Below are 13,086 nucleotides of genomic sequence, written 5' to 3'. Positions count from 1 at the left end.
TATACAGGGTCGCTATTGGTCAGAATCGACTCAAGGCACTTGACAACAACAACTTTAATGACTGCATTCCTGCCTGTATCTCCTGCTCCCCCATCTTTTCCTCTGCCAACCTTCCTCCCATTGTATATTGCCTGTCCTGTCACCCATGTTAATGGGAGTCCACCCTCTAGCATATGTATGGTTTCCTCCTCCCTCTAAAACCATCATAGATTGTTTCTTTTATCAAGAAACCTCCCCCCTCCCTTTCTCTTTTTTTCCCCTCTTGATGTACAAAACAACAAAATAAAAACCACACAGGGATATATAATCATTTAAACAACCAAGGGCACATTCTGGAAGCCAGTCTTCTGGCCGCCACCACACAGCCTTTCTCTTTCCATGAGTCTTGAGTCCTCAGTTGCTCAGTCGCTCCATGCCATTAGATCTGCCTCCATTTGTGGTGTCACCCCTTCTCTGGTTAGGGTCCCAAATTCTAGTTTCATGCTCTTCTCTCTTGATGGTCTTAGAGTCCTCTGTTCCTGGAATGTAAGATTAACTGCTCCCCTCTTTTTGTTACACATCTTCTACCTTTATAGTTGTGGCAATCACAATTAGGTATGATAATAATTACTCACTATTGAATCAATGAATCTTATCCCCATCTTCTTTCACCAGACCCATCTAGACAAGATGAAAACTGTTCAGTGGGGATTCTATTCCACCTCCCACCTCCACCCCCCACCCCACCCTGGCACACTCTGAAAGTAAACTCCCTCTGGAAACCTTGTAAGTCAGCCACTTTGTATCTTTATAGCTCCCCTATTTTCGCTAGCCAGTGACTTAAGTTGCCTGTCCGTATCAATCAACCCTGCGTACAAGGGGATAGGTTTGATCCTTGATGTGGAAACTCCTTCCCTCTTGGTTGGTATTTTGTGTTACTACATCCTTAAGTATATGTCAAATTCATCAAATAGTAGCAATTTACACATGTTTCCTTTATCAAATTTCTTTATCTTCCTCTAGTCCAGTGCTGATGTAGATCATCTTTTAGTGTGCTAATAAGTCACTCAGATCTTCTTTGATGTCTGTTCAACTCTTTTGTCCATTTTTGAAGTTGACTTGTCTTTTTTTTGAGCTGTAAGTGTCCTAAATATTCTCATTAGAATTCTTTTGTAAGATGTATATGTATATTATTTCTTGTCTGTCTATAGCTTGCTTTTAAATGTTCTTAACAGTTCTTACTGGAAAGTAGAAATTTACATTTTTGATGGACTTCAATTTATGATTTTTTTTTTTTAAGCCTCCATTCTTTTTTGTGCCTTATTTAAAGGATCTTGGCTACCCTAGAATCTCAAAGATTTTCTCTGACAAATTTTTCAGTTTAGCTTTTCTGTCAGTGATTCCATTTTGAGTTACTTTTTTATATAGTGTGAGACCTAGGGGTGTCGAGGTGGTGGTGTTATTTGAATGTGGATGTCTATGTGTTCCAGCACTCGGATTTGAAATGGCTACCCTTTCCCTCATTGAACTGCTTTGTTATCTTGGTCAAAATTTAGCTGGCCAAATGTGAGAGAGACTGTTTGTGGACTCTGTTATCCCATTCATTTTTCTGCATGTCTGTCTTTACATTAATACCAGACTACCTGGTATTACCTGGTGTGGCGCTGTGGGTTAATGTGCCAGACTGCAAAGCCATTTGAACTGCAAGGTCAGCAGTTCAAGATCAGCTGTTCCTCAGAAACCCTATACAGGGTAGCTATGGGTCGGAGCCGACTCGACGGCACTTAACAACCACCACCTTAAATTTCTGTAATTTTATCATCGGAGCTCAAGTGCGCTCTTCCCTGATGGTCTGTACAAGGATTTGCATATTTATATGCCATCAGGCAGGTAACATAAGTAAGTGGAACTGGCCAAATGTAAACAGCATTACTTTGTATTAAAACCTAAAGTGCTGAAATGTTAACATGGTTTATTTTTATTTAAGGTTTTAAATCATTTCCCTTTCCCAGTATTTCTTGTGGTTCTTAGTGTGGTTTATTTCTAATGATATTTTGTAGACTTTTACACACATAGTTTCTTTGCATATTAAGTATATGGGAACATTTCTCATTTTCATGTCTAATGTTCGCTCCTGGTTTTCTTGAAATACATGGCCCAGTTAGCGTCTTTGAATTTCCCACTGTAGAGAGAGGAATCTCTGTCCTGACGGACGGCACCAGCTCGAAATGAGTGGTGGTTGATGTGCAGATTCAGCATTGGGACTGTGATGAGGAATGGCTGTCTGGGAGGATTGTGACCAGCAGAGATGAGTTGGGGCTACTAAAAGGACCATAGCCTCTCAGTGCCGCTATCAATTGCCGTAACGAATGCTGACTCAGTTTGACATCACTTCAACAAGGCCAGAAATCTGGATTTGTACGTGAAAGTTGGATTTTAAAACGTCTCAGTTTAAAACACAAAAACTCCGTGCAGATCAAAGCAAAGTTTCCTTTGGGAACGCAGATGGGCACACACTCCGGCTTATGATCTTAGGTTTGCCCAATAAATAAGAGCATAAAAAGGAGAAAAAAATTGACCCCAGACTAGGGAATATTGCTGCATTTTAGCTGTAATGATCGCCTTAGGCACTTTTGAAATGGATCTCTTTTTTTGTATTTTTTTATAGTAGACTGTATTTTTAGAACAGTTTAGATTTACAGTAAAATTGAGATGATAATATAGGTTCTAATATCCTGGTGTGGTGCTGTGGGTTAAAGCACTGAACCATAAGGTTGGTTTGAACCACAAGGTCAGTGGTTCAAACTGACTAAACACTCTTTGGAAACCCATACAGCGTCACTATGAGTTGGAATTGACCTGATGGCACTTAACAACAACAATAATATAGAACCAGGAGTGAGTTTAGGATAAGCACTGGACTGCTAACCATAAAGTTAGTAGTTCAAGCCCACCAGCTGCTTTTAAGAAGAAAAATGAGACTTTCTGCTCCCACGAACATTTATAGCCTCAGAAACCCCATACAGGGTTACTATGAGTCAGAATCAACTCAATGACACTCAACATCAGCAAGAATATAGAATATAAACTATAGATATACCCGACACCCAATTTCACATATTAACTATTTTAGATGTAACGTATGTATGATGCATATGTTACAATTAACAAATATTAACTGAAGTCTAGATTCTGTTCAGATCTTGAGATTTTACCAAATGCCCTTTCACTATCATATCACAAGATTCCATCCAGGACCCCTTCATATATTTCGTCCTCCTGCTCTTAGCTCCTCATAGCTTTGACAGTTTCTCGGATTGTCCTTGTTATTTGATGACCTTGACAGTTTTGAGGAATACTGTGTCAGGTGTATTGTTATTGCCTCTCTAATGGAATTTGTCTGATACTCTTCTCCTGATTATACTGTAGTGATGGGATTGGGGAAGGAAGACCACAGAGACAAAGTACCATTTAAATCCCATCATATTAAGAGGACATTCTCTCAACATTATTTGGCCATTGGGAGTTCTTTCAGTGGGTGTTGTCTCTTTGACAATACCCCATCAATTTGTGTTAGTTTATTTTTTCTTTGATTAAAAAAAAATGCTTCCTTACTTTCTGACATAAGATGTTCCAGGCTTTGCTTATATATTTCCTGCCCCAGTCATAAAACCAGCCATTTCTCCAAGGAGCCCTGGTCCCTTTTATAGAGGAATGGTGTTAAAGAGGGCCACTGAGAGTATAGTGCTGTCTTATCACATATCCTAACTAGCACTATCTGCTGATGACATTGACCTTGATCATTGGTGGGAGTGGACTGTGTGTCAGGCATCTGCACTCCATTTACTCTTTTACTCCCCTTCTCATACTCTTTATAAGGAAATTACTGTGTGCAGCCCACAGGAGTGGGGAGTTACGCACCACCTAAATTACATAAATTATTTGGAATTTTTCTGCACGAATTTGTCTATTCTTCCCCATTGATCATTTAGTTGATATCCATATGGGATCATAGATAATGGTTTTATACTTTGTGCTATAATCTAATATTGTTGAATTTTATTTATTTTGATCAGTTCTTTCAGCTTTGTACATTGGGAACTTTTTCAGTTGGTTCCTTTGTCCCATCTACTGATGTGTCATTGCTAGGACCTCAGCTGACATAGCAACAAAATATATGTGTGCATACAAACCTGTGTGTATGCATTTATCTACAATGTTTTCTGGATATAACCTGCTATGTCTATATTAAGTTAAACATGAGTTCAGTTTTCAACTCAATCCATTACCACATAGATCATTCTAGTCTCCTCTTGCTAGTCCCACTCTAAAATTCAGAAACTTGATGCCTAACACCCACCATCTGAAATGGATCTTTTAAATTCCGGAATGCAGAGGGAATGCTATGGGATATACCTGCCAAGACCTATGGCATTTGACTTCCTTTATTCCTGGAAGGTTTTAGGTCTTCTTGTCTACCTTAGTTCATGCTATGCATACTTTAGCTTATGGCCCCGTATTGAAGACCCCAGATTAGGCCCATAACACACACTCTCATAGCACTATCTACTTGCCTTATAGCCCTTAATCAGACCAGAAATTAAGAGTTAATTTAGCAATAAGTTGTGTCGTTGTCATAAAGCTTGCAGAATAGTAGCTTTGTGAGGTTGGCTTTTGTCTGCTTTTCTCAGGGCCCAGCACAGTATGAGACATACATCAAACCAAACTATCACAGGGTCATTTCTGACTTATGGCGACCCGTATGTTTCAGAGTGGAACTGCACTTCCAAAGCTGTGTGACATTTTGGAAATAGATTTCCAGGCCTTTTTTCCAAGTGCCTCTGGATAAGTTTGAACATGTAACTTTACTGTTAAGAGCCAAGCACTTAACTGTACCACCCAGGAACTCCATTAAGTATGTGATAAATATCTGTTGAATAATATGGTTCTCCCCAATGATATAGGAGAAGAGCTTAGAATAATTTAGCTCCTTAAAAATTACCTTCTTTGGTGTTGGAAATCAAAATTAGATGCACACACACACACACACAAATCCATGGCAGTATAGTTATGTGGAACATTGTATGGATGGAATGAATAGCATTGAGTTGAGTAAGAGTTAGTTGAAGGAAATAGATGATAGAGTACTCCAGAGGCAGATGCAGAGAGAAAAGATATGTTCATTTTCAAGCTTCTTCCAGAGAAAATACATGGATGTGTATTGCATTATCTTAATGTAGTTCTTGTGTTGGGAAATACAAGGAAATGTTTAACAATAATGAAATTGGAAAGGCCTTTCAGCTCCAGGTCACCCACCTCTGTATCCCTGCTCATTTACATTGCACTTTCCTTTGTCTTTAGTGCATTGTTGTTGTTCAGTGCGACCCTATATAGGGTTTCCAAGGAGCAGCTGGTGAGTTTGAACCACTGACCTTGCAGTTCAAACTTGTTGAATTTTGGGTATGTTTTTGTTGTTATTGTTGGTTTTTCCAATCATTTAAAACAATTTTAGTTTTTAAAAAAGATATACAGTACCACATTCTTTATTGTTGACTTACTCTCTGAGGTAGCCTGTAGCATTTTCAGCTTCAAAAGGCTGAGAATTTTATTCATTTCTCTTTGGGAAAAAAATGAAACAAGATTTTAACTAGTGGCATGTTTTCAAGGAAGCTAAAGCATTTGTGTAACTTTTACTCTAAGGACATTCTGTTGATCACCCATCTGTGATTGTCTGAAGTGTTCTAGTCCCAGTAGCTGGCTGTTAGCCATCTCCCTAGGAGAGACCAAAAGGGCACAGCTTACAGCTATGTAAAAAGTTGGTCAAAAAGTTAGCAGCAGCTTGTTGTTAAGGGTCAGCAGACACGGGAGTGCACAGTAGTTGCTTGCTCTCCCTCCTTTACTGGAGAAGGCTGAAAATGCAATTAACTAGCACCACCTACACTGGGATAAATCACAGGGGTTTAGCTTGGAGCACTGTGGAGATTTACCAAATGTATCGTGTGTGGCCTTTGAAACCACAGTGTGTACGAAACTACTCAGGTGGTGAGTTTGGCTGCTCCCACAGCCCTATACATTTAATGGAGGTAGTGACGGTTAAGTGCTGTCAAGTTGGTTCTGACTTGTAGTGACCATGTATAGGGTTTCCAAGGCTTTACATCATTACAGAAGCAGAAAGGCTCACCTTTCTTCTGCAGAGCAGCTGGTGAGCTCGAACCCAACACCTTGTGGTTTGCTGTCCAGTGGTTATCGTATGGTGCCACCACGTTCCCAGTTAGAGGAGGAGTTGTTGTGAAGTGCTGTCAAGTCAATTCTGACTCATCGCCACCCTATATAGGATTTCCAGGGAGCAGTTGGTGAGCTTAAACCACCGACCTTGCTATTCAAACTGACCTTGTAGTCTAAGCATTAACCCACAGCACCACACCAAGACACCAGAGGAAGAATAGGGGAAAAAAAGAGTATAAATTTGGCATTAAATTAATAGGATGAGAACCGTAAGACCTGTTTTATATAACTGTGAGGAGAATGTAAACTGCTCCCTCTTTATCTTTTTTTTTTTTTTTTTAAGTTTTTACTGTGAATTGAGTAATAGTTTACATGGGGGGACATCTGTTTTACACTCATCCTATTGTATTCATTTCACTGCAATGATTACAATCTCCTGCATGCTTCATCATTCAACAGTATTTGTTTCTATTCCCCCTGGATTCTTTTTTTGGATGTGCATCAAAACAGTCAGGAATATACAATCATTCAAACAGCCAAAGGGCACACCCTGCAAGCCTACCCTCCATCCTCCAGCACTCAGCCCCTCTCCCTCCAGGAGTCTTGAGTCCTCAGTTGCTCCATCTCTCCATGTCATCATCTCTGCCTCCATCTCTGGTGTCACTGTTTCTCTGGGTAGGGCCCTACACTCCACTCCTGCTCTTCTCCTTTAATGGTCCTGGGGTCCGCCACTCCAGGACTGTAAGATTGATCACTCACCCCTTTTTGCTACACAACTTCTACCTTTACAGTTGGCACAATCACAGTTAGTCATAACAATTACTCACTGTTGAATCATGAGAGTCTTGTCCCCATCTCCTTTCACCAAACCCATCTAGACAGGATGAAAACCACTCAGTGGGGATTCTACCACCCCCACCCCCACACACTGTGAATCTAAACTCCCTTTTGAAAACTTAAAAGTCAGTCACTTTGTGCCTTTACAGCCCCCTCAACCACTGCTCCTTGGAAAACCCTATACAGGGTCACTATGGATTGGAACCAACTCAACAGCACTTAACAACAAGAACAAGTTGCCTATCCCTATCCACCCTGAGTACAGAGGGGATGGGACTCAATCTTGCTGTAAAGATTCCTTCCCTTTTGGTTGGTATTTTAAGCTACTACATCTATAAGTATAGGTCAAGTTCATCAGATTGCAGCAATTTACACTTGTTTTCTCTTTTCCTTCCTCTAGTCAGGTTCTGAACATCCAGCCATTGAAGCTAGGCCCAATGGCACTATGTGCTAATTTGAGCACCCTTGTGTATATCCCCTCACTTCATATCAACTGGATGCTTCACTCTCAGCTCAAGCCCTCCATGGCCATGTCCTTGTCCATGGGCTCAGGAGTCTTCATTGCTGCTTTTCCTTCACTTCTTCTCAACAATAGACCAAGGTGGTCGCCAGCAAGCTTACATGCCTGATCGTGTATTCCCTTGGCGTTTCAGTCTTGGGAGGGGTTTGTCCTGAAGGGTCTTGATTGCTTGCCTTGATGGCTTCCCAGTGAACCACTTGCTTATTCTTGTAGTAGCCAATCACACTGCCATTTTTGTTTTCCCTGCTGGTCTTTCTTTCAAGATCCTTCTTTATCTTAATATTGGGTACTATATATTCCACGGTTTCAGATGAAAGTTTATACAAGGCACCTAAAATTGTGCCTGCGCTGTAAGTACTATTTGGAAGCAAAATAGTAACAAAGCGTTTAAATACAGGTCATTGTTGTTGTTTCGACTCAGAATGACCCCATACAGGGTTTCTAAGGAGTGACCGGTGAGTTTAAACCACTGACCTTGCAGATCAAACCAGCCTTGCAGTCCAGCACCATTAACCCACAGCACCACACCAGGACTCCTTTAAATACAGGTAGTCCCTGACTAACAACAAGGTTCTGTTCCAATGACTCTGGTAAGTCAGTTATGATGTAAGTCGAATACCTTGTGTTTTTCATTATTGTTATTTCAGTTTTCATCATTATTGCCTTTTATCATCAATATCTTTAACAATTTGATCTTTATTTTGGCAGTTGTAAGAATGATAGTATCAGCATATTACATGTTGTAACATTGTATGTAGTACATTTTATTAAGTGATATAAACAACAACAAAAAAACCGGACAGTTGTAAGTGCAGTTTGTCCTTACTCAATTACATCATAAATTGAAGACTGACTGTACTGAGAATATTTTAGTCCCTTGAAAGTGCTCTTACTTTTAATAGTAACATTTTCTCCACTCTGAGAAAAGAAGGCAGTTGCCAAGGAATCCTTAAAGAGCATAGATTGAGTGAAAAGGACACAGAACAAAGCCTAGATCCCAGGGGTGAAATGAAGAAGTTCTGTAAATAACTATGCTATTTTCCTTTGAAATGTTTGGCATGCTTTATATAGTATAGTGGCCATATTTGGAGGGGCTGTATGTCTATAATTTTGTGATAAATCAGTCCATCGCCTTGAATCTCAGAGCAGCGCATGCATGGAAAGAGTATATAATTATTTTAGAACTTCTGTAGTATTTAAATTTAGTTTTTAATTTAGGCTTTTAATTTGGCATACATTATTGTTGTTAAGTGCCATTGAGTCGGTTACAACCCATAGCAACTCTGTATAGGGTTTCTGAGGAGGTAGGCTTGAACTGCCGACCTTGTGGCTCAAACTTTTGATAATGTACAGTCCAGCACATTATCCTGCAGTGCCACACCAAATCACCTAATTCAGAGAAACATCACTTCACCTTTAACACCCAACCCTGAAAAATTAAAATACGAACAAATGTTTGCTCTAAGCTGATCTCAGAAATTTGGAGTATGCCAAGCAAAACATTGGAGTCCTTATGTGGTGCTGTAGGACTGGACTGAAAACTGCAGGATTGGTTGTTCAAACCTACCAGCTGCTCCTTGGAAGCCCTATACAGAGTCACTATGAGTCAGAACTGACTCAAGGCCACAACAAAGCAAAACCTAACAAGGCATTGATGGTTTTGTGGTTAGATGCCTTTCCAAGCAGGAGACCAGATCTGAGTCCCAGCCACAGGGCCCAGGCCCAGCCACCACCTGTCTGCCAGTGGAGGCTTGGCATGCGGTCAATGATGCTGAACACATTTCAGTGGAGCTTCTAGATTACAATGAATGAGGAAGAAAGACCTGGAGGTCTGATTCTGAAAACCCATGGATCACAACTGTCTGAGCTTATTGTGCATGGGGTGGCTATGAGTCCGGAGGTGACTTCACAACAGCTAACTACAACAATGATGACAAGAAAAGCTTACCTTTTCTAGTATCAAACAGGAATCGAAATGTGAAGTTTTCCTTCTTTTATTTCGTTACCTACTGTATTCTGTGGGTAAAATCCTACATGTCTTTCCTGGCTCATCTTAAATGGAAAGCCTGCCACAAAATATGCTTAGTTTCTCAGTTGTTGTTGTTAGCTGCCTGTGAGTCGATCCCTGCCTGACTCACACTGCCTCCAAGTACAGTGGGACGAAATGCTGCCCAGCCCTGCACCATCCTCAACAGTTGGTTGTGGATCAGACCATTATGGTCCTTGGGGTTTTTCTTGGCTGATTTTCAGAAGCCGATCACCAGGCCTTTCTTCTTAGTTACCTTAGTCTGGACGTTTCGCACCATAGCAACACACAAGCCTCCCCTACTACATGTGGACCCTACCATTGAGCCACCATGACCAGTTTTAGTTGCTGTAGTGTCATATTCAATTTTTCCATTCCTTGTGGCTCACAGTTTGGGTTTTAATATCTCAAATGGAAATGTCTCTCTTCCAACCTTGAAAATGTTTTGCCTTATATTCTTTTATGGACTATAGTCGTCTTTGATTGTGAGCTTTTTAACTTAGCACCTGGCATGTCCCTTGCATAGAGCAAGCACATACTGACTGCTTATTACATTTGGGTCCACATTTAAATTACTTCCTGTCAAGAATTATTTGACACCTGCTGAATGCAGGGCACACCCAGATGACAGGGTGGCACTGGTGGTGGTGGTTAGCTGTCATTGAGTTGATTATGACTCATGGGGACTACGGCCTGCACTTTGATGGTCAAGCCATGGCCCCCAGCCTAGAGTACATCTGTTCAAGGAAGGATGCTGTTTTCAAGTTTGCACAAATGTACCATGGATACTGACTGTAAACTTGTTGAAAATGTGGCTTGAAAGAAGGTTGCAGTGTGCTGTTCTCCTTAAAAATGCTGCTTGGTGTTAGCAAGTCTTCCTCCTTAAAGAAATTCGGCAAATAACTTTCAGAAGATGGTTGTATTTAACTAGATCTGCACTGCATAGTACATACCATGGGTGCCCCAAAAGGACTGGCTGCTCAAACTGCCAGTGTGAAGTGGTTTTCTCTCCAATTTGGCCCAATTGCCCTTGAGAGGCAGGTGAATTTCATGTGTGTATTTTTCTTTTTGTTACTATGGAGATGCCTGGTGCCTGTTCTGTAGCTGGATCCCATTATTAATGTCCCCAGTCAAGAGTTGTGTGTATCTATAGCAGTAAATAATATAAAGAAAGAAGACTCTGGTGGCCCCTTGGAGTGAAGTTTCTGAGTAATATAGCTTCTTAAAATACCTCCCTTCAGAAGATAAAAGCAAAGATCCAACTTTGAAACAAATAGAAGCTATCTAATAGTTGCAGCTTAACTTCAAATAAGTGCTGCTCCGGTATGGCCACACACTTTGTTTCTCAGAAGCTTTGAGCCCCTGGCTGAATTTATGATTGAGTACACAGCTGATGGTGCTGAGCAGCCAAACAATGATAAAGCAAGGTAGCTATCTATCAGCAGGAGGATTCTGTTTAGAAACACCTGTCTTTGGGAAATGACCATCTACATACACATTTCTTCTGCATGGACCACATTCCTTTCCTTCCTCCAAGTTCCTTGCTCTAAGGAAACCTAAAACACATCTCTTTCCTCTTTTTATAGATGCGAACCACACGCAAGGTCTCTGTCTGGCCAGTGGGCCTGGTTGGTGGGCGACGCTATGAACGTCCATTGGTGGAAAATGGCAAAGTTGTTGGCTGGTACACTGGCTGGAGAGCAGACAGGCCTTTTGCCATCGACATGGCAGGTGAGTGTGCATGGTGAGTCTTGTTCCTGCCTGACTGTTGTTACTGGTGCTCCCATGTGTAACAGGATTAAACAGCACTTTACAACAACTAGAAGGAAATGGCTTAAAAGGTCTTAGGTCATACCATTTTCAGCTGATGATAGATGTAAATGAATCTTCAAAATAGATTCTGGTTAACTCAAGTGGAAATTGACTTGGAGGTGATTAAGAAATGCTCATTTTGATTAGGAAATTGCATTTTTTCACATGTTCACTCCTTTATCCCATAAATGTTTGTGTGCTACATACTGAGTTGGGCATTGAGGATTTGTTGTTGTTTTTGCTGTTGTTAAGTGCCCTCAAGTCAGTTTTGACTCACAGTGACTCTGTATAGGGTTTCTGCACAGCGAATAATGGATTTGAACTGTCAACCTAGCAAGCAGTCCAGTGCTTATCCTACAGTACCATACCAGGACTTAGTGGTGAAAAATATACCTGGCCTCTGCTTCATTGTTGGCTCGTCCCTTTTGGTACCTGTCTCTAAAAGACCAGTATTTTAAACTATATCACATGCTTGTTACTGTTTTTGTGGTTTGCTGCCAAGTTGATTCCAACTCATAGTGACCAAGGCTGTAAATCTTTGCTGGAGCAGAAAACCTCATTTTCACCCATGGAACAGCTGATAGGCTCAAACCACCAACCTTGCAGTTCATAGTCCAGTGCTTATCCTACAGAACCACCATGTTTCCATTAAAAATGTATCACGTGTGTGTAGATAAGATGTAATAGTTTATAAAATTAATAACTTAATAATCTACTTATTGATACAGTTAAATGTTTATTGATCTGTTTAAGACCTAAAATATAAAATTGGATTGATTACTGGTATTTCAAGCATTTATTAACTTTGAGAATAATTGGCTTTTTTATTCTCGAAGCAACTGACTTAGATATGACCTGTAGTAGACCGCAGGTTCCAAAGTGTGGCTTTACCACGCAGTGACCCACGCTCTGTGGCTTACGTAAAATGATGACCGTGATAACAGTGGAAGGATGTGGTTTGAAACATGAGACTTAGAGGCAAAAAAAATCACTGCCATTTATAATCTGGACGATGAAGGCATAGAGGCTTCAAAATTGATCTCATCAATCTTCAACTCTGAAGCACAGCTCTGTCTGTCTGCCAGCCTGTGCTTGCCTGGTCTTTTGTGTGTATTTCCTGAGTGTAGTCAAAACCTCCAGGCTCAGAATTCGGATGGGAAGAAGGCTGCTTTCTGAACCGAGGTCACTTTTATTCTGACAGTACTATAAATTTAAGGGCGCAAGATTATGACGAATTCTAGGAGTAAGAACCGTTGGGGGTAAACCTCTTATTGATGGTATTGTGGCAGGTCTGGAGGTAAACAGAACCAGATATTTGTACTCAGGGTGTGTCCTGAGTGCCAGCTCTGTGGAACTGTGTGTCAAGGTCTCTGATCCTGAGGATAGTCTAGACCCCTTGCTCTTCCCTGGTCACCCTCTTTGCTCCCTGATCTCTCACCCCTCTTCCTACTCAACTCTGGCCTTCAGTGCTTACAATCCAAAGCTGAGATGGTATCTCAACCAAAGATTTCTCAACTTACCTGGAGGTAGAAGGAGAGATAGGTAAGCTATACTTAGGATTTGCAGAAGAGTTCTTTTTTTTCCTTGATCAAGTCAGAATTCATGGCTCTAAAAATATAAGGCCTCTTGCTGACCAGAAGAGTTACTTTGGGCAGAAAACTTGGAGACCATTAGGGCAAGTCCTTTT

The 13,086-nt window shown here is 40.8% G+C and overlaps 1 protein-coding gene across 1 annotated transcript in view; it reads left to right on the top strand.

The window, feature by feature from the left end:
• The window catches only part of B3GAT2 (beta-1,3-glucuronyltransferase 2 (glucuronosyltransferase S)), an 82,015-nt gene that overhangs the window by 38,154 nt on the left and 30,775 nt on the right, over positions 1-13,086 (top strand). The window contains exon 2 of the mRNA XM_006835753.1: positions 11,174-11,318. Within this exon, the coding sequence (XP_006835816.1) occupies positions 11,174-11,318 (145 nt within the window). The remainder of the gene's footprint in view (positions 1-11,173; positions 11,319-13,086) is intronic.

Source organism: Chrysochloris asiatica, unplaced genomic scaffold (genome assembly GCF_000296735.1).
Source record: "Chrysochloris asiatica unplaced genomic scaffold, ChrAsi1.0 scaffold00019, whole genome shotgun sequence".
Taxonomy (NCBI): Eukaryota; Metazoa; Chordata; class Mammalia; order Afrosoricida; family Chrysochloridae; genus Chrysochloris; species Chrysochloris asiatica.
Note: the sequence above shows the minus strand (reverse complement) of the source record. Positions and strands in the feature narration are given on the sequence as shown.